Raw genomic sequence first — 18,470 nt, 5'->3', positions numbered from 1 at the left:
TGGGCCCGTTCCTGCTGTGTTCTTCCAACGGCTCAAGAGCCTCCCTCGGCCTGAAAAGACATGCTTTACGGAACCAGCATCACGGGGAATGATGCTGGGTCACTCCCTTCTTTCCACTGTAACAGTGTGATGAGGCACATTTGTGTTGCTGCGTCCGAACTGTTTTCTTGCGATAAAAATCCTAGAGGTGAACCTGCCACTTCGGTTTTGCAGGAAGGTTGTGCGTGAAGGCCTCTGAGCCTGCCCCCAACACCCTCCCTACTGCACCACCACCACCCCCAGTCCCCCCAGAACTGGATGTTAGAAAGTTTGTGCTCTTTGCCAGTTTGTAGACAAATAACTGCATTTTGAGGCTTCCCTGGTGGTTCAGACGGTAAAGCGTCTGCCTACAATGCGGGAGACCTGGGTTCAATCCCTAGGTCGGGGAGATCCCCTGAAGAAGGAAATGGCAACCCACTCCAGTACTCTTGCCTGGAGAATCCCATGGATGGAGGAGCCCGGTGGGCTACAGTGCATGGGGTTGCAAAGACTTGGACATGACTGAGTGACTTCAGTCACTCACTCAACTACATTTGTGTCTCTTGATTAACATGGTGTTCACCGGCCAGGGGTGGTTCTTCATGAGTTAACCAACAGCCCCTCTGTCCTTGCCGATGTTGGGGAGGGCATTCCATCGCCTGGTGGGCCCACCACCATGTAGCCCCCCAGGGGTCTTGGCCGGGCTGGGTGGGGCGTTCGGTCCTTGGATTCTGCGGGACTGCGACCCCTTGTGACCTGTGTCTGTCTTCCCCACAGAACTGTCAGACCTTCAGCAGTCTCAGCTGCCTGAACACAGGGACGGAGGACCGGAGCGCCCACAGCCCCTTCGCCCTGCACACCAGGTCCTGGGCCGCCCTGCACTCGGCCTCCAGCGCAGGGGGCAGGACGCCCGCCGGGACCCCGGTCCCTGAGCCTCTGCCCTCCTCCCTGGACGACCCGCTGGCCTGCCGGGAGGAGCCATGCTGCGAGGAGCCGGGCACAGCCTGGCGGGACCGCAGGACCCGCAGCAGCCCCTGCTCCCTGGACGGCGAGCTGGACATTGAGCAGATAGAGAACAACTGAGGGGCTGCAGGCCCTGGGTGGGGGCGGGGGGCAGGGGGTGGGAGGGCTCGTTCGAATCGAGGGGCCTCCTCCAGCTCACCCCCCAGGTGCGGTGGCGGGCCCTCCGGGGAGCCCCACCGCTGGGCCTGATCCGAGCTTCCTGGGAGGCGGGCATCAGGGCCCAGGAGCGAGCCCACCGCCTCCCGGAGATGCTGTCCCGCCTGCGGGGGTCCGGGCCGCCCCCCACTCCCCGCCCCGCAGTGCAGCATCTCAGCCTTTCACCAGCACGGCAGCCACGGTCCACGGAACCGCGGGGGCCGGGATGGAAGCTTCTCAGTCTCGGTCTCTTGCCCCCCTTCCACTTGTGGCACATCGATGGGCACGGCACCCCAGCCTTGCCCACTGGGCAGTCTCTCGGCGTCTGTGCAGGGCTGGGGTTTCCACCCCCAGCCCGGGTTTCCGCCTGAGGTCCGCATGCTGGCATCACGGGCCCACCCGCCCTCCCACTCTCAGGTTTGGGTCGGGGGGCCAGCCCTGCCGCGCCCTCCTCCCCTCGAGTGTGTATTCCGTGCCTTCTCTCCCAGGTCTCCCGTTCAGGCTCGGGAAGGCGGGGGAGGCTTCCTCGGTCGTTAACACCAGAACCGTTTGGCCTTAATTCCAGGTGTGGGCGATGGGGCCCTGCGTGCCGGGTGGACTCCCAGGGTCCAGGGAACACCTCGGGGTGTTGGGGGTTGCTTGTTAGAGGCCCGTCCAGTTGGGTAGACATCTGGTGGCTCCGTTGGCTGAGAAGGCAGAGGCGTGAGCCCCTCCCATGGTGTGGAGGTCCCAGCTCCAGACTCTTTGCTGCTCTGGGGCTGGGGGCTGAAGTTGGCAGGGTCAGCAGCTGGCAGCCGCTGTCCACGATGCCCTGCCACTGAGCAGTGAGCTCAGTAGACATGGGTGAGTGGAGAGACGTCCCCAGAGAAGGGCGGCCTTTTGAAAGCGTCCTCAGGGACAAGGGCCCTGTGCAGGTGCGCAGACCCAGGTCCTGGGCATGTTCCAGGACTAGGGGGTGCCTGTCGGCCATTCTGGGCCCGGACATCTACCAAGCACAGCCTTGTTGGTTGGGGGGGTTTGGGGGGGTGCCACCTCCCTGCTACCGCCCCAACCACAAGCACAGAATGGGGTGCCCACATGCCCTTCCTGGCTCCCGGTGCCCCAGCAGAGCCGCCCCAGGTCCACGAGGAGCCCCAACTCCTTGAGGCTTCTCTCCCAGACCGCTCCTCCTCAGCCCCGCTTTGCAGACATGCCCCATGGGGCTCTGGCTCCCCTGGAATCCAGCTGTCAGCAGCTCGGCGTCTTCTGCAGACAACAGCAGTGGGGGTCAGCTTATGAGCAAAGCGGCTCCTTTTCCCACAAGGCTCAGTCCATCCACGTGTCCCCTGCAGTCCGCTGCCACGCGACAGAGGCGCTCCGGGGATCCCTTTGGTCCCACTCACCTTCTGCTGACGGCAGAGCCCTCAGTGCTTGCAAGGGCTGAGGGCACATGGTTCTTTCTCTTTCCTCTGAAGAGAGACCAGGTTTGGGGAAACGTGACTTAAACCTTTACTTCTGGACATCCGAAGTGCGGTGGCTCAAGTTCTCATTTAGAGTTGGCTCTTCTTAAAAATCAGCTGTTTAAGATGCTTGCAGAAAACCCCAACTCCATGACCCGCCACCCTGCCCCCCTGAGATGGTGTCAGAAGCCGCAGGTTATAGAGCATCGTGGGCGTTTGGGCACTGGGCAGGTCCCGCCAAAGGGCACAGCTCCCCTGGGGAGCCAGACCAGGCGGCTCGTTGTCTTTGAGCCCATCCAGGGGACCCGGGGGCGTCCAGCAGCAGGTGCATGGACAGGAGAGTACGTGCCAGCGCCCCCTGGCCTCAGGGAGCCTGGGTGGGAGGCATGATACCTGACCCACACCGAGTGGCCACAGCGGGCATGCGCCCTGGACAGCAGCCCTTCCCCTGGACGCCCTTCCTCCGGGCCGGGAAGGGAGGCATGCAGTGGTGGGTGTCACAGGGCTGTAGTGCGCGTGGCCCCCTCGGACCCTGCCAGCCACCCCCCACCCCTTCTCAGGCCTGGTGGCAGGGAAGGACGAGCCGTGGCCCCACCCGCCCCATCTCCCTGCAGGCTGCTCCTGGGACCCATGAGGCAGAAGGGCTTGCAGCCCAGGGCAGGGTTTGGCCCTTCCCAGCCTCCTCAGCCCTCTCTTGGCTGTTCGTGCTCCCACAGAAGCTCCCCACCCAAGCCCAAGACAGCAGCAAGGAGGGGAGAGGATGACCAGTGACCCCTCAGAGAAAGAGGCAGCTGTGGGGTGGCTTCATGTCCGTCTTCCCATCAAAGAGAGCAGTCCCCATCTGTCTATAGAAGGTGCTGCCTGAGGCCCGTCTCTGGGCTCTGCTTCCCCGGCACCAGGACTCCTGGTCTTGAAGGGAGACTCTCTCTGACCACCCTGGGGTGGGGGGTGTCCCTAGGGGGCAGCAGGCCAGCTGGTGCCTCCTCCCCAGCCCCAAACCTCACTTCTGCCGGGACTCTGCCTCGTGCAGCCCATGAACTCCTGCCTGTAAGGGGGAACGGGGGAAGTTCAGAGCCAGGAGGGAGGGCTGTGCCAGGCTGTCTGCCTGCCCGGGGGCCCAGAAGGACAACAGCAGGGTCGCGCATTTGAAGGGTGTGGGGGCTTCCTGTTGGGGCACCCCCACTAAAGCCGCCGACTAACAGAGGCCGCTGCCCGTGGGGCCGGGCTGGGCATCGGGGCGGCAGCCTCAGCGTTTACATTACCGCATACCCTCTTGCCTTACTCGCGGTGGAGGCCACGGCCAGTGCAGCACCCGCGGGCAGACACGACTCCCAGGCCCCTGGAGAGCTCGTGAGGATTTTCACTCTCAGAAAGCCTTACTTTTCAACAAAATTTTTGTAGCAGGAAAAGTTTTTGTGAATTTGTATACGCTGAAAGAAATTTTAAAATGCAGAGTCCACCTTAGAAAGGAAACAAAACCCATTGTCCACAGGGGGCCCCAGAGCAAGGTGGGGGAGGGGCAGCCTGTGCGTTTCCACACCCTGGCTGGTGCTGCCCGAGCCTCCAGCCCACGCCCTGGACAGACGCCCCACCGCGGGCTCGAGTTTCATGCACCCTGGCCTGGAGGCAGGTCATCCACACGATGACTGTGTCAGATCCCACAGCCTGGGGTGCAAGCGGTCCCCACGCCCCGGCTCTGGGGGCAGCAACCCAGCCAGGACAGCGCCTCCATGTAGGCGATGGTGCCGCCGCTTGCTGCAGGCTCAAGGTGGCCGGACCCCTCCCACTGGCGCCTCTTTAAAGAGAAGAGAAAAGGATTTAACTAAAAAAAAATCCCAGACCACAGCAGAAATCTTATACCTAGCTAGAATAGTCCAATCTTCTAGCATAGTCTCCTTGGCAAAGAAACTGTGTCCCAGTGTGGGGGCCCACGTCCCGGGCGCGGGTGCCCGTGGGCTGGCCGTCTCTGGGGTCACGTGCGCTTTCCCAGCAGCTCCCATCGGTGCCCTGGAGCTTCAGGAAGCGTGGTGGCCGGAAAACGGGCCACGTCAGGCCCGGCCCCTGCCCGGGTGAAGCGCTGTGCAGGGATGGCGCTGGGTCTGCCCCCCACTGCCACCCACCGCAGCCTGCCCTCTGCGCAGGCCACAACTGTCTTGCACTAGGGCCGCTCTAGTCTCTCAGGAATCTGCTTGTTACTTTTACTGTGTAAATAAAGCTTCCTGGTTCAGTACCCAGCTGCTGTGAGCCGGCTGTGTGCTTTCTGTTGGGGGGTTGGGGGTGACGGATCGGAGGGTTGCACCTCTGCTCTGGGCTGGCACAGGCAGAGCCTGGGGCCTTTCTGTCCCCTCCAAGCCCCAGGGTCAGATCTGTAAAGTGGGGGGAGAGCTGACATCTCAGCACTCTAAAAATCTACCGGTGCAGGAGGCTGTGAGTGACTGACGGGAGGGCTGGCCATGGCCACAGCTGTGATCCAGGGGGCCCCCGGCTCCGGGGCAGTCATTAGAGTGCATGTGTGTTCTGGGCGGAGGACTTCTGCTCCTCGCTCCAGCCAGGAGCCAGGTACCCTACCCCCCTGTAATCCCCAAGTTAGGAGCACTGAGGGACCTGCTTGTCACAGAGCCGTCGTGAGCATGTCAGCTCAGCCCCCAGCAGCACCCAGGCCAGGCCACACGGCCCTGATGCTATAAAGGGCCTGGCCTGAAAGTCCTGCCGGGTGCAGGGCCACCTGCCCACCAGGGTACACAGGCTGGGCCCTCCCTGCCCCGCAGAGGACGCACAGCTCAGGTCTGCACCGCTCGTGCCGAGGGGTCAGCAGCGCACACAGCTCAGCCCAGAGTGGGCTCCTGTGCCTGGCCCCCAAGTCACGGACCCTTTGCTCACCAAGCTCAGGAGACCATGATGCTTGCAGCCTTGGGGACAAATTTACGGAGGCGTGTGTAATTTCTAAGAAGCCAGGGTTGGCCCACGTCCTCTGACCACAGAGGCTATGGCTAGAGATCTCTTAGGTCCTAAGGACGCCCCCCAACCCTGGGAATGGGCCACCAGAGCACCCCACCCAGACTCGCCTTGTTTTCTGTTTAGCAGCTCTTCCTTTTTCAAATAGGCCCATGAACGTGCAGTTCACGAAGCAGGTGAGGCAAGGCTGGGGGTGGGAGGAGCCCCATGCCCTCCCCTGGCAGCCTTGTTAGCCCCAAGGCCAGGGGCCCAGAGACCCTGCCTCATGCTCCCCATGACTGGCAGAGGAGGCTCCCCCAGAGTGGCCCTGGATGGCTACGGCCTTAATAGCTCCTTACTCGCCCACCTCAGGCTACGTCCATGGCAGGGCTTGGATCTGGCTTCAGCACATCCCAGCTCAGCAGCCCCCTTGGTGCCTCGGCAGGGGCAGGGGCAGCAGGGGACACTGCCTCAAGCACAAGCTCTGGGGCTTGCAGCTCAAATGCCCTGCCGTTGGGTCCGGCCCAACTGAGGGCCACCCGCAGCCAACAGGGGCACCATCCATGGGCCACCAGGACGTAGGCTGCCTCTGAGCAGCCTCCTCACGTGCAGACAGGGCTTGTAACACTCCTGGGGCGTAAGTGAAAGAATCAACACCCAAAAGAACCCCAGGACCACCCTCCACGTATGGTGCGATCCCAACTGTTCAAACATTTATCTTCACGTGGAGCGAGGTGGAAGGAAATGCACACAAATGTTAACAGCGGTCAGACTCCAAGAGGCTCTGGTTCCTGTCTGAACTTTTCTGTTGATGTTCCTACAATGACACATGTTGCTTTTATCATCTTACGTGTTAATTGCTCAGTCGTGTCTGTTTGCGACCCCATGGACTGGAGCCTACCAGGCTCCTCTGTCCATGGGATTTCCCAGGCAAGAATACTGGAGTGGGTTGCCATTTCTGACTCCAGGGGATCTTCCTGACCCAGGGATGGAACTTGGATTTCCTGCATTGCAGGTAGATTCTTTACTGTCTGTTCAGTTCATGACTGAGTCAGACACTCAGTCATGTCTGACTCTTTGCGATCCCATGGACTGCAGCACGCCAGGCCTCCCTGTCCATCACCAACTCCCAGAGCTTACTCAAACTCACGTCCACTGAGTTGGTGATGCCATCCAACCATCTCGTCCTCTGTCGTCCCCTTCTCCTCCTGCCCTCAAACTTTCCCAGCATCAGGGTCTTGGACTTCACTGGTGGCTCAGCTGGTAAAGAATCTGCCTGCAATGTGGGAGACCTGGGTTCAATCCCTGGGTCAGGAAGATCCTCTGGCGAAGGGAATGGCAACCCACTCCAGTATTCTTGCCTGGAGAATCCCATGGACAGAGGAGCCTGGGGTTGCAAAGTCCAGGGGTTGCAAAGAGTTGGGCACTACGAGTGAGCAACTGAGCACACACACACAAAGTGGCTGAGGCTCAGGCGGTACACGGCGTCCCCAGAGTAGGGCTGGACCTCCATCCTGAAAGACACTACATCTCCAGGGGGAGGACGCCAGGGCACCCCTCGCCTGGGAAGTCACAGCCACCGGGTCCACCACAGGCCACCCCCCATGGAGGGACTGTGGAAAGGACCAGAAAGGGCCTGGGATGCAGTCAGACTTTGATTCGAGCACCTCAGTTTCCTTACCTGTAAAAGGGGGAGGTAACAGTGTCCACTTTGCTGAACCCACAGCTCGGGGCGGGAGGTGGTATGTTCTCTGCCCAAAGCAGGGGTCTACACCTGCTGTTCGTCTGACACCCTCTGCGTCCCACTCCTGGGCAGCAGGAACCACCAGCCACCTTCCTCCAGAGCCCCATTACCCTGGCTGCAGGCCCCTGCCGAGGACAGTGGGCAAGGGTGGCCCACGAAAAGGGCAAGATGAAAAAAGGGAACAAGCCGAATGGGAGGCTGCGGGCCTGCTCCCTCAGTCACCCTCCGAGCCCCGGCGAATTGCAGCCACCTCGTGCCTGCCTACAGCACCCAGCTCATCGCCTAAAGAGCTGGGATTAGGGGACCCCCTCCAGGGGCAGGGCATCTGCCTATTTTCCAGCTGATAGGCCAAACGCCCTGCCTCTGTTGCAAGCCAACACCATGAGCCTAACCAGTTACCTCTGATTTCCATGAGAAGACCCAGCACCATCTTTCTAATCCTGATTTAACAGGCCAGGGGACTCGGATTCAGGCAGAACGTTTTATCCTCACCTGCCTTTGTTTCATGGGAGTCCTGTTCTGGAGGACTCATGAGTTCTTTTATGAGAAGTCTCCCAAGATCTGTCAGTGGCTTCTGGGTGGATTTGGGGAGAAACAGAGCAATCAAGTTATCCGACCTGCTGACTGATTCTGAAACCTGAAACCGGGGCAGTGGGTGAATTCAGAAAGCCTGCAGCTCACCACCCTGACTGGAGGCCCATGCTTGCCCCGTCCACCTGGTCCCCATGGGGCCTCAGTGTTCCCCCCGCTCTGCTGAATGAAGGGCTTGAGGCAGGCGAGGTGTCTCGGGGCGCGGGCCCTCTGACGTGTAGGGGTTCAAGTCCAGGGTGGGATCAGTGACGGTCCTCCCAGCCCCCGAGCAGTTAGAGCCTGAGTCACTGCAGGTCAGGGCGGAGTTTATTTCACCATTAATTTCCTGGGGGTGACAAGTCAACAGTTAAGGCTCTAGCAGGTACCCTCCATCTACAACCTGGCATCCAGAGGTTAGAGTTCTCACGCTGAAGCACCACAGGGCGGCCCTGGGAGCCACTCTGTTTTGGCTCCGGAGGGGATGGGATGGGGAGAGGGGCTGCATGGTTTGGGAGGTGCACGGGGAGCACTGAGTGCCCACTCTGACACCGGGTGGGGGCCGGAGCCGCTGGGCTGTCCCGGGGAGGCTGGCTCAGCTCTGCCTACAAGGACGGTGCCCGGGAGACCCCCGCTTCCTCCAGGTGCTTCCCTAAAGCGCAGGGACTGTTCACTAAAAGACAGTGGGCAGTGCTTGCTTCGGCAGCACATATACTAAAATTGGAACGATACAGAGAAGATTAGCATGGCCCCTGCGCAAGGATGATACGCAAATTCGTGAAGCGTTCCATATTGAAAAAAAAAAAAAAAAGACAGTGGGCAAACGCCTGAGTCCAATCAGGTAGCACATTTAAAGGATGTGGTGTGAATGGAGGGTGGGTGTGGGCATTCAACAAGTCTGCCCACCTCTCGACTTCCAGAGGGACAAACAGATGGGATGGGCCATCAGCGGGGATCAAACTCCCCCCAGGAGGCTGGGAGATGTGTCTGGGGAGGGTGAGGGGAGGAGAGGGTCGATAGAGGGAGACAGAGGAGGAACTGGTGGCTCAGGGGCCCAGAACTGCCTGGCTGGCACCCTCTTGCCTGCCTCTCCAGGGCGGAGGGCAGCACCCTGGGTGGTCTGGGCACGGGGCAGGGCGGCAGGAGGCGGGCCTCCCAGAAGGCCCGTCACTTGTCCGCGTGTTGCAGCAGCAGGTCCACGGCCTCTGCGAGGTTGTCCACGTATCCATCAGCCTTGATTTCCGGATGGTGCTCGTCGCTGGGCCTGGAGGGCAGGACGGAGGGTTAGCCGGTCAGTAACCCCTAGGTGACCCTCTGAGGTCACTGCCTTCCCAGCATCCAGCACAGGCCCGGCCTCACCCTCGGGAGGTTTCCAGGCCCTTCTGCGTCCCATCAGGCCAGGCTGGCCTTGGCTGGTGCAGTCCCTGTCCTCCCCCTGCCCCAGTCCCGGCCACCCCCACTCAGAAACACCCAGGCCTCCCTCTGCCTGGACTCCTCCCTGAGCCCCTCCTGTGGGCAGCTTGCTCAGAGCCCCGTGGCAGAGTGGCCGCTGGCCCCTGCTCCATCCATGCTGCCAGCAGAAGCATCATGCCCTGGACAGTGGGGCCCTGAGCTCCGTCCTGCTCCGAGTTTCCCACCCAGACCCCGGGGTGGGTGGGGGGCTCACATACCCCCAGTGGCTGCACCACCCAGCAGAGGAAGGCTCCTCGTAAAGCTGCTCTCCGGCTGAGATCTGGGGGGCGAGGACCGCGCAAACCCTGCATCTGTGCCCTCCTCTATTCCCCGAGGCCCCGCTGGACACGGAGAACAAGGGCAGTGAGGCCACACGATGAGGGCAGGTGTCCACAGGGCTGCAGGGGACCCTGTGCAGGGGCTGCGGCTGAGCCAGGCTCCCAGCAGACGTGAGAAGGGAAGGGGAACTAATGGGGCTCAGCCTCGGTCCCATGAGCGGGCAGGGACTCGGGGTGGGCTCCCGGGGACGACCCCCAGAGCCCTGACAGTTGTGGGAGTGGCCTAGAGGGTGGGCTATCAACTGGAGTGTGGGGCCCTGGTGACAGGAAGGCACCCCCTACCCCCACTGCTCGTGGGTTGGAGATTGATGGCAGGGGTGGGGGGGATACCCCAGTGCAGCTTCCCACGCTGAGGGGCTGCCGCTGGCATCACCCCAAAGTCCGAGCCAAACGCCCCAGGCAAGCATGAAAGCTCATCCACCCCAGCAGCGGGGCCACCACCTCGGACGCCCCCGGGAAGAAGTGGCTGAAGTGGGTTCTGACAACATCCTAAAAGTCAGGTTGCCCCTTTGGAAAGTTTTGATATTGAAAAAGCACTTGACCCTAAAATGGCCATCCTGAGCAAAGGCCGTGGAATTAAAGGCACTGCTCCTTGGAAGGAAACTTATGACCAACCTAGACAGCACATTAAAAAGTAGACATTACTTTGCCAACAAAGGTCTGTCTAGTCAAAGCTATGGTTTTTCCAGTGGTCATGTATGGATGTGAGAGTTGGACCATAAAGAAAGCTGAGTGCCAAAGAATTGATGCTTTTGAACTGTGGTGTTGGAGAAGACTCTTGAGAGTCCCTTGGACTGCAAGGAGATCCAATCAGTCCATCCTAAAGGAGATCAGTGCTGAATATTCATTAGAAGGACTGATGTTGAAGCTGAAGCTCCAATACTTTGGCTACCTGATGCGAACAGCTGGCTCATTGGAAAAGACCCTGATGCTGGGAAAGACTGAAGGCAGGAGGAGAAGGGGAGGACAGGATGAGATGGTTGGATGGTATCACCGACTCAATGGACATGAGTTTGAGCAAGCTCTGGGAGTTGGTGATGGACAGGGAGGCCTGGCATGCTGCAGTCCATGGGGTCGCAAAGAGTCGGACATGACTGAGTGACTGACCTGAACTGAACTGAGCAAAGGTGCCTTTTGCAGGGGCTGGAGGGGGCGGTGAGTTACTGTGTGGCTTGTGGGATCCTAGCTCCCTGACCAGGGATCGAACCCATGCTCCCCACAGTGGCATTGCGGAGTCCTAACCTCTGGACCGTCAGGGGCGTCCTAGGCACATTTTCTTTCATAGAGCTTTCAGCCCGGTGGCTTGGAGGCCTCCTGCCCAGGGCTGCTGAGGCCTGAGAGCGGGGCAGGGGTGTGGGAGCGGGAAGTGTGGATACTCCTTATGACTGAGGAGGCCCGCCTTTGACTCTGCCCTGTGCCCCTCCCCGGGGCCTCTGCTCACTTGCCCACCCTCTTGTACAGGCTGAGCCACTTCTCTGCCTGCTGCAGTGACCCCCGCCGCCCCCCGGGCACGGCCCTCACCCATCTCCCATCCTCTTCTCCTTCTGTCCCCGGAGTGGAAGCGGGTGAGAAAATGGGGGATCAGAGAGGTTCAGAGACTAGCTTGAGGTCACACAGCAGGGAGGGCAGACCCAGATCTGACCCGGTTCTTCCAACTCCTGGCCTGATTCTGGGTGCCGGTGCCTCCAGGTGCGTGGGAACACATGTTCCCACCCCTCCAGCAAGGCCCCCGTGGGCAGCGCCTAGTCCAAGCAGAGGCCACCTGCAGGTGCCAGGGCCGGCAGGCATTGGGCATCGCTCCTGGTCTTCTCAAGAGTGACAAGCACACAAGGACCCTCACCCTTGCCTGCAGGATCAGCAACTCTTGCGTCAGTGGAGGTATTTAAGGGATTATTATTTCGCTCTTGCCAGACCCAAACATCTAGTGAACACGGGAATTTAAGACCCAAATTACCCCGTGTCGGTACTGAAATCCATGCTTGTTAACTGTCGAAAAGTTGTAGGTGGCACACACCCTGGACAACGGTGTTGGCACCGATTTTTGAGCCACGAGTCCACTCTAGGCGGGCAACACAACAAAAGGGCATCGGCGTGTCCACCAAAATCATGTGCTAGAATGTTCCGGCGGCTTCGGTCGTAATAGAAAAAAAGGTGGAAACTGCACAGATGTCCATCAACAGGGTAGTACGTGCACATGTCCGAACGGCCCGGGACACACCACCCATGGTGAGCTACCCCCAGGCTGCCAGGTCTACGCTTTGTCCCCCACAGACATCGCGGCGGGTGGAAAAAGCTGGGCTCAAGGAATCCAGGCCAGAGGACCTGTTCATGTCAAGTTCCGGAGTGGGTAATGCCAGCCTCCCGGGCAGAGGCCAGAAGACGGCTTCCTCTTGGGGGATGGGGTGGCAGTGTTCTAGACCTTGGCCCAGATGGTGATCACGGGGGTGGCTCGTGGGGGAAAGAGCATCGCACTGTTCACGTTCTGTGCACTTGACACGTGTGTAAACACACGTAGGGTCCCACTTGAGGTATTTTTACCTTGAAAGTGTCATTAAAAATTCTCATGTAAAGTCGCATATTCCATGTGTGCATGCTCAGTTGCTTCAGTCGTGTCCCGACTCTGCAGCCCCGTGGACTGTGGCCCGCCAGGCTCCTCTGTCCACGGGGATTGTCCAGGCAAGAATACTGGAGTGGGTTGTCATTTCCTCCTCCAGGGGATCTTCCCGACCCAGGAATTGAACCCATGTCTCCTGCACCTCCTGCGTTGGCAGGTGGATTCTTGGCCACCTGGGAAGCCCAAACTCACATGTAGAGGTGTCTATTTCCCATCGTGGCGGTTATTCTCTATGGCCCATGGATCAAACCCTACCAGCAGCCTGTTTTTGTACAGCACTTGAGATAAGAATAGTTTCTACATATTTAAAACTTTGTGAAAAGAAGAGAACGCAGAACACACAGCCCACAAGCCTCAAGCCACTGCCTCCTGGGCCTCCCCAGCAAAGGCTCTTGGGCCCCCGGCTCTGGCCGTCTGCCCTCCAGGGCCCCTCCCTTCCCATCCCCTCAGGGAGGGGCATTCATGGCCTCCTGGTGGGTCCGGGGTCTCTGCGGACAGCCCTTCCTGCAGGAGGGTCTTCCTCCTTGGAACTTGGGGCTCTCTGCCCAGGCCCTCCTAGAGTGCAGACAACCCCTCCCCTGAACATACTGAGGGGTGCCCCCCTCGCTCAGGTCTTTTTGAAGCAGGCAGGTGAGGGACTCCTCTCTGGGCAGCTCCCCCTGAGATGGGAGCGGCCTGGCCCAGGACACAGGGAGCCAGGCCCTGAGAGATGGAGACGGAGCTCCTGAATGGGCAGCAGACCCACCACGACAAACCGGCCCTCTGCCTCGGTTTCCTCCTTGGTGCGCTGAGCACAGCACAGCTCCACCCCTCACCCACCTGGTGACCACCAGTGAGCTGACACACCTCCGAGCGTGCAGTCCCTAGCCTCTGGATGGGCGGTGCTCCCAGGAGGCACGCAGAGACACACGCGGTTGGAGTGGGCAGGCCCGGAGGCAGATTTGGCATGGAGATCATGGCCAGTGAGGACTTGGCAGGCTGCTGGGAGCAGGCCAGGCAGGGATACTGGTGGGGGGCAGACAGATGGCATGAATGGATGGAGACCCATCGGCGTGCGAGGTACAGGGAAGACAGTGAGCTGGGTTGGGGGGGCGGCATTGCAGTGGGGGCCGGGGGTAGGGGGTGGCAGGGAGGCAGGACCCGAACAGACGTCCCGTCTCGTGCTCAGCCTGTGTGCGCGAGGCTGCGGCTCTGCACCGCGTGGAAGCGCCCTTACAGGTTTCCCTCGCGGAGGGCGGCCCTGAGGCCCGGCTCACTGATGTGTGGGGGTGCCCAGCCCCCACTCAGGAGGAGGCTGTTGGGGGAGGGGGATGTCTTCAGGCCATGCCCGCCCAGGTGCTGACACCCCCTGTGCCCTCTCTGTGCGCCCCTCAAGGGCAGATCCCTGACCTTTCTCTCCACCGCGATGGGGGAGGGGGATGGCAGGCAGGGCATCCTCAAAGCAGAGTGGAACCTCTCCCAGCAAACACCCACCCCCAGTCTTCATCTCCCGTCCTCGCTGGGGGCAGCTGGCCGCAGGACTGTCCACCTCGGACCTTCGCCAGCCCCCAGCCCAGGTTCACGGTCCAGTCGAACCAACTCCACCCTGAGGGGGAACCAGAAATCGCCCGTGAAAGAAGATGCCTCCTAATGAGATCCTAGGCGGCCCCACGTGGCATGCAGTACAAGCCGAGATGGGTACGCGGCTAATTATGCTTAATTACATATCATTTGAATTCAAGAATCCATTAAAAGAAAGGATTGCATTAGCAGCCAGCCGCTGTTTGCCAACACACAGAGGAAATCGTGGACTTTCATGTCGTAATTACGTGACGCTGCCGTGGGCAGCAGCTGGCTCTCCGGGGGCCCTAGTCCAGGCCCGCCCGCCCTGAGGCCCCTGAGGCCACTATGCCTGGCCGAACTGGTCAGGAGAAGACCACAGGCCATGCCGGTTGGTGACCTGTGATCCTCAGGGCCTCAAAGAGGTCACACTACAGAAGCTGAACCAAGAAGCCCAGCAGAGACATGCCCTTTGGCAGTGGGAACAGAAGCAGAGGGTGATGGACAAAGGGGCTGAGAGACACCCCTGGCCTTTGAGCAGGCCTTGCTCGGACAGGGCTGGACGTGCTGGGGAGGAAGCGGGGAGGCGGGAGGATGGGGAGGCGGGAGGATTGGGAGGGGGGAAGACTGAGGGGGTGAGGACTGAGAAGGGGAGGACTGTGAGGCGGGAGGACTGTGAGGTGGGAGGACTGAGAAGGGGAGGACGGAGAGGCGGGAGGACTGAGGGGGGGAGGACTGGGAGGGGGGAAGACTGAGGGAGTGAGGACTGAGAGGGGGAGGACTGAGAGGTGGGAGGACTGGAAGTGGGGAGGACTGAGGGGGGAGGACTGAGAGGCAGGAGGACTGGGAAGGGGAGGACTGAGATAGGAGCAGAGAAGAGACCGACCAGCAGACAGAGGGACGCACTTACCCGGGAAAAGAGGACGAGGATGGAGGAAAAAGAAACCGAGTCAGACAGAGAGAGAGAGAGAAAACAGGAGAGAAGGGGGGAGACAGCAGGGGGCAGAGAGACCCTCGGGGTGGGGAGCCGAGAGTGACGGAGGGAGGAAGGTAAGAAAGAGAACCGGAACACGGAAGTGTGGGGGAGCAGACACCGGAGTCCCCGAGCCCCTCTCCCCCTGGCGGATTAGGAGAGGCCCCGCTCTGTACCCCGAGGCTCAGCTGGGGCCCCCACGGGGGCCGTGACTGCAGCAGCCCTGCACCCCAGCGAGCTCCTCCAGAGCAGGGCCGCCCCAGGCCTGCGGAGGGCGGGCTCCCTGCTCTCTTCCCAGCCGGTGTCTCTTCACTTCCCGCGGCCTCGGTCTCCTCATCTGTAAGGTGGGTGTGGTCTGGCGCGTGGGGTCACTGAGAATGAAGCACCTGGCAGCTCGCCTGCACCCGGGGGGCCCTCGAGGGGAGGCCGGCTTTGGCCGCTCAGCCTTTGCCCTCTGCCCGCCCCGAGCCCACGGTCCAGTCCCACATTCAAAGTCGTGACCAGGGCTGAGAATGGAAGGACAGGGTGTGGGGTCTGAGGGAATTTGGGAGGCGATATGTAATCCGCCTGGCAATGCAGGAGACGTAAGAGATGCGGGTTCGATCCCTGGGTCAGGAATATCCCCTGGAGGAGGGCATGGCAACTCACTGCAATATTTTTGCCTGGAGAATCCCATGGACAGAGGAGCCTGATGGGCTATAGTCCATAGGGTCTCAAAGAGTCAGACATGACTGAAGCAACTTAGCGTGGCACAGAATGTGGGGATCAAGAAAGCTTCTAGAAGAAGGGGCATTAGGCTAGATCCTGGCCCCTGCCATCCATGTGAGCGTGGCCCTCAGGTCCTTCTCCGAAGTTGGAAACAGAAGCAGGTTCCCTGGGTGGCTGTGTGGCTGAGGGGAGGTGGATGCCTCTGCCCTCCCAGGCTCCTGTGTGGGGGCAGTGTCCAGGAGTCTCTGGTTGAGTGTGAGCCTGGGGACCCATGCAGATCCTTTCTCTCCTCACCAGCTCCCACCTCTCCCTGGGTAAACCCCGCTGTGGCTCCCTATTGCCCACATCACAGCCCAGCTCCTCAGCAGAGCAGACAAGTTTGTCCTAACGGGGTATCCTCTCAGTCACCCTGCGTCCAGGGCCCACCTTCTTCAGACAGTCCATGCTCTCCCACACCTCCGTCCACACTATGTCCCAGAAAGGCATGATCGCCAGGTCCTGCGCCACCTGCAAACTCCTACTCATCCTTCAAAGCCTTACCCTCCTGCTCCCATCTCCACCTCTATGCTCCGTAGCAAGCTGCTCTCTTTTCTGAGCACCCAGAACTTGCCCCCCTGCCCCCAGCTCTCATACCATGCTGGCCGAGCACCAGCTGACCTGAGCTGCCTAGAAGGAAGAGCTGGGCTTCCTGCCCCGGTGACCACCCACATGGGCCACACAGGCACCCAGGAAGGGTCTGCCAACCAGTAAATGAACAAAGGCCCCCACCCAGAGGGGCACCGCCTGTTAGTTATTCCGCCCCCTCACGCCCCGTGAGCGAGGGAAGGAGGCAACGGCAGAGGCAGAGAACAAGGCTAATCTGTGTCGGCCTGGACAGCTTCACAGGGCCCATCTTTGTACTGGCCCACCGAAAATGGCGGCTGGATGCCCAGCAGAGGAGCCCAGCAAGGAGCAGTCGCCATGCCCGCCCCCTCCTCCCTGGCTCCGCTGACCAAGGGGACCTCCCTGTGACATTCTCGAGGACACAGGGCCACCCTGCCCCACCCTTCCCCCACCCCCTAGCCCGGGTCTGCTCCAGGACAGGGCTGGGCAGAGACCAGAGGCCACGGCGCTGCCCGTATGGGGCACGGCGTGCATCCTCATCCAGATGGTTTTGGAAGTGCGGGCCGCACCCCGGGTGGCCAAGGGCTGGGTGCTAGGGCAGGCTGGGCCGGCCACGTGGATTCGGGGAACCAGGCCCTGGCTCCAGGGCAAGTGACCCAGCCAAGGCTGACGCCAACTCCGGGCTCTGCTGATGAAGTTGGAAGAAAAGGGCAGAGAGGGCTTCGATCTGTGGGCCAGAGGTGACGAGGCGGAGCCAAGGGTGTCTTACCAGCTGAGCCGCTGGAGTCCAAGACCCCGGGGGCCTGAGCGCCTGTTCCTAAGATGGTACAGGCCAGCGTGTGGCCTCCTGCAGACACCAGGGGGTGTGTACCAGGACCTGCTTCCACCTGCCCTCGTCCATTCTCTTCTGAGGGCGGGTGATGAGATCCTCATCACCGGCCACGGTCTAAAGATGGATGGGGCTTCCCACAGTCCACCTGCTGGCCCAGGATGCTCGCCGTCCAGACGGCAGTTTGCTAGGACCCAGAGGGACAAGCCAGTGATCCCCGGCCTGCGCCGGCTGCTGGCAGGTGCGACCGCGTGGTGGCGTGGCCTGGGAGGATGCTTCTGGCCACAGATCTCAGAGGTGGGGTGGGGTGGGCCCAGACTCAGGCTGACACCCCAGGCACCTCTGGGAACCTCTGGTTTAGTCCTGCTGCGGACGGAGAAACCAAGGCAGGAGCTGGTCTCTGCAGAGCCCCAGCCTGGAGCCTGCCAACAGCCGCCGAGCCCTGCTTCACACGGGGACTCTGACCCCAGTCCCTGCTTGCAAGGAAGCCACCTTGGAGACGAGGACCCTCCATCATCCTGCCTGGACTGCTCGTGGGCTCCAGGCCTGGATCCCTGGTCTCACTTGGAAACCTGCCCGGGCCTCAGGCCTGCGTCCTGGAGCCCCACCCACCAGACCCTCAGCTTCCCTGGCCTCCGGGTCCCCCACTGCCGGCCCTCTGTCTCGCCTGTTTGGGCCCAGCCTCGGTGGAGCAGAGCAGCCTGGAGCCCCCGAGCCCCTCCTCCCGCCCCTCGGTCACCCAACCTGCTCGTGCAGATGGTGGTGGGGGCCCCCTCTGGACACCTTAAAATCACGTGGTGGGTAATATACTGAAATAAAAACCCAGGCTTAAGACAGTCCTGGTCTCAGGCCCCTCTGAGGACCTCCCAGGGCTCCCTGGCCTGGAAGCCGACGGGGACACACTTCTACTGGCTGAGCCTCCCCGGAGGTCAGAGCTCTGCTTGGGGGTGGGGGTGGGGGAACGCCCCTGGGGCTCCCTATCCTGGCAGGTACCTGGGCCTCCCATGTCCGTCTGGCTGTCTGCTTCTCCGTGACGGGCAATGGGGTGGGGGTGGGGAGGGAAAGCTTCCCCCAGAGTACCCTCTTCCAATGGAGGCTTTGTAAATGACAAAGAGGTGCGCCCAGGTGAGCCAGGCCCCTTGGGGACCCAACTGTGGAGCCTGGAGCTGACGTCACGGGGGGAGGGGCAGGGGCACAGCAGGTTGGCTGCCTCCCCTCCCCCTCCCCGCAGCCTCTGCTTGTAGGAGGATCTAAAGATGGGGGAGGTCCTGGGCCCACCAGCTGGGAGACACTGGCTGTGCATGTGCACATGTGGGCTGGAGCGGGAGGGGGGCGCAGGGGTGCCCCCAGGGAGAAGAGAGGGTCACACCTGTGTCGAGCACCTTGCAGCCTCGGCCATTCCCCGGACGCCCCCTCTCCTTCAGGCAGGTGGCACCCCAGGGCCCAGAACCCCACTCAGGATGGCTGAGCCATCCCCCAGCTGGGAAGGACCAGGAGTCTCTCCCACCAGGAGGGGCACTTGCTGGACCTGGTGTGTGAACTGAGGCCGCAGAG

At 61.2% G+C, this 18,470-nt stretch overlaps 2 protein-coding genes and 1 non-coding gene across 4 annotated transcripts in view; 2 read left to right on the top strand and 1 right to left on the bottom strand.

Moving 5' to 3' along the window:
- The window catches only part of FAM53B (family with sequence similarity 53 member B), a 109,848-nt gene extending 108,728 nt beyond the window's left edge, over positions 1-1,120 (top strand). Inside the window, exon 5 of the mRNA XM_055560981.1 lies at positions 796-1,120. Within this exon, the coding sequence (XP_055416956.1) occupies positions 796-1,101 (306 nt within the window). The 3' untranslated portion in view covers positions 1,102-1,120. The remainder of the gene's footprint in view (positions 1-795) is intronic.
- A 7,052-nt stretch (positions 1,121-8,172) lies between these two features.
- The window catches only part of LHPP (phospholysine phosphohistidine inorganic pyrophosphate phosphatase), a 127,087-nt gene continuing 116,789 nt past the window's right edge, over positions 8,173-18,470 (bottom strand). For both annotated transcript variants that reach the window (XM_055560913.1, XM_055560910.1), the window contains exon 7: positions 8,173-9,124. In XM_055560913.1, coding sequence (XP_055416888.1) covers positions 9,089-9,124 — 36 coding nt within the window. In that variant the 3' untranslated portion in view covers positions 8,173-9,088. The remainder of the gene's footprint in view (positions 9,125-18,470) is intronic.
- LOC129637145 (U6 spliceosomal RNA) lies at positions 8,551-8,657 on the top strand. Its single transcript, XR_008707355.1, has one exon. It is a non-coding gene; the product is annotated as a U6 spliceosomal RNA (small nuclear RNA).

Source organism: Bubalus kerabau, chromosome 22 (genome assembly GCF_029407905.1).
Source record: "Bubalus kerabau isolate K-KA32 ecotype Philippines breed swamp buffalo chromosome 22, PCC_UOA_SB_1v2, whole genome shotgun sequence".
Classification (NCBI taxonomy): domain Eukaryota; kingdom Metazoa; phylum Chordata; class Mammalia; order Artiodactyla; family Bovidae; genus Bubalus; species Bubalus kerabau.
Note: the sequence above shows the minus strand (reverse complement) of the source record. Positions and strands in the feature narration are given on the sequence as shown.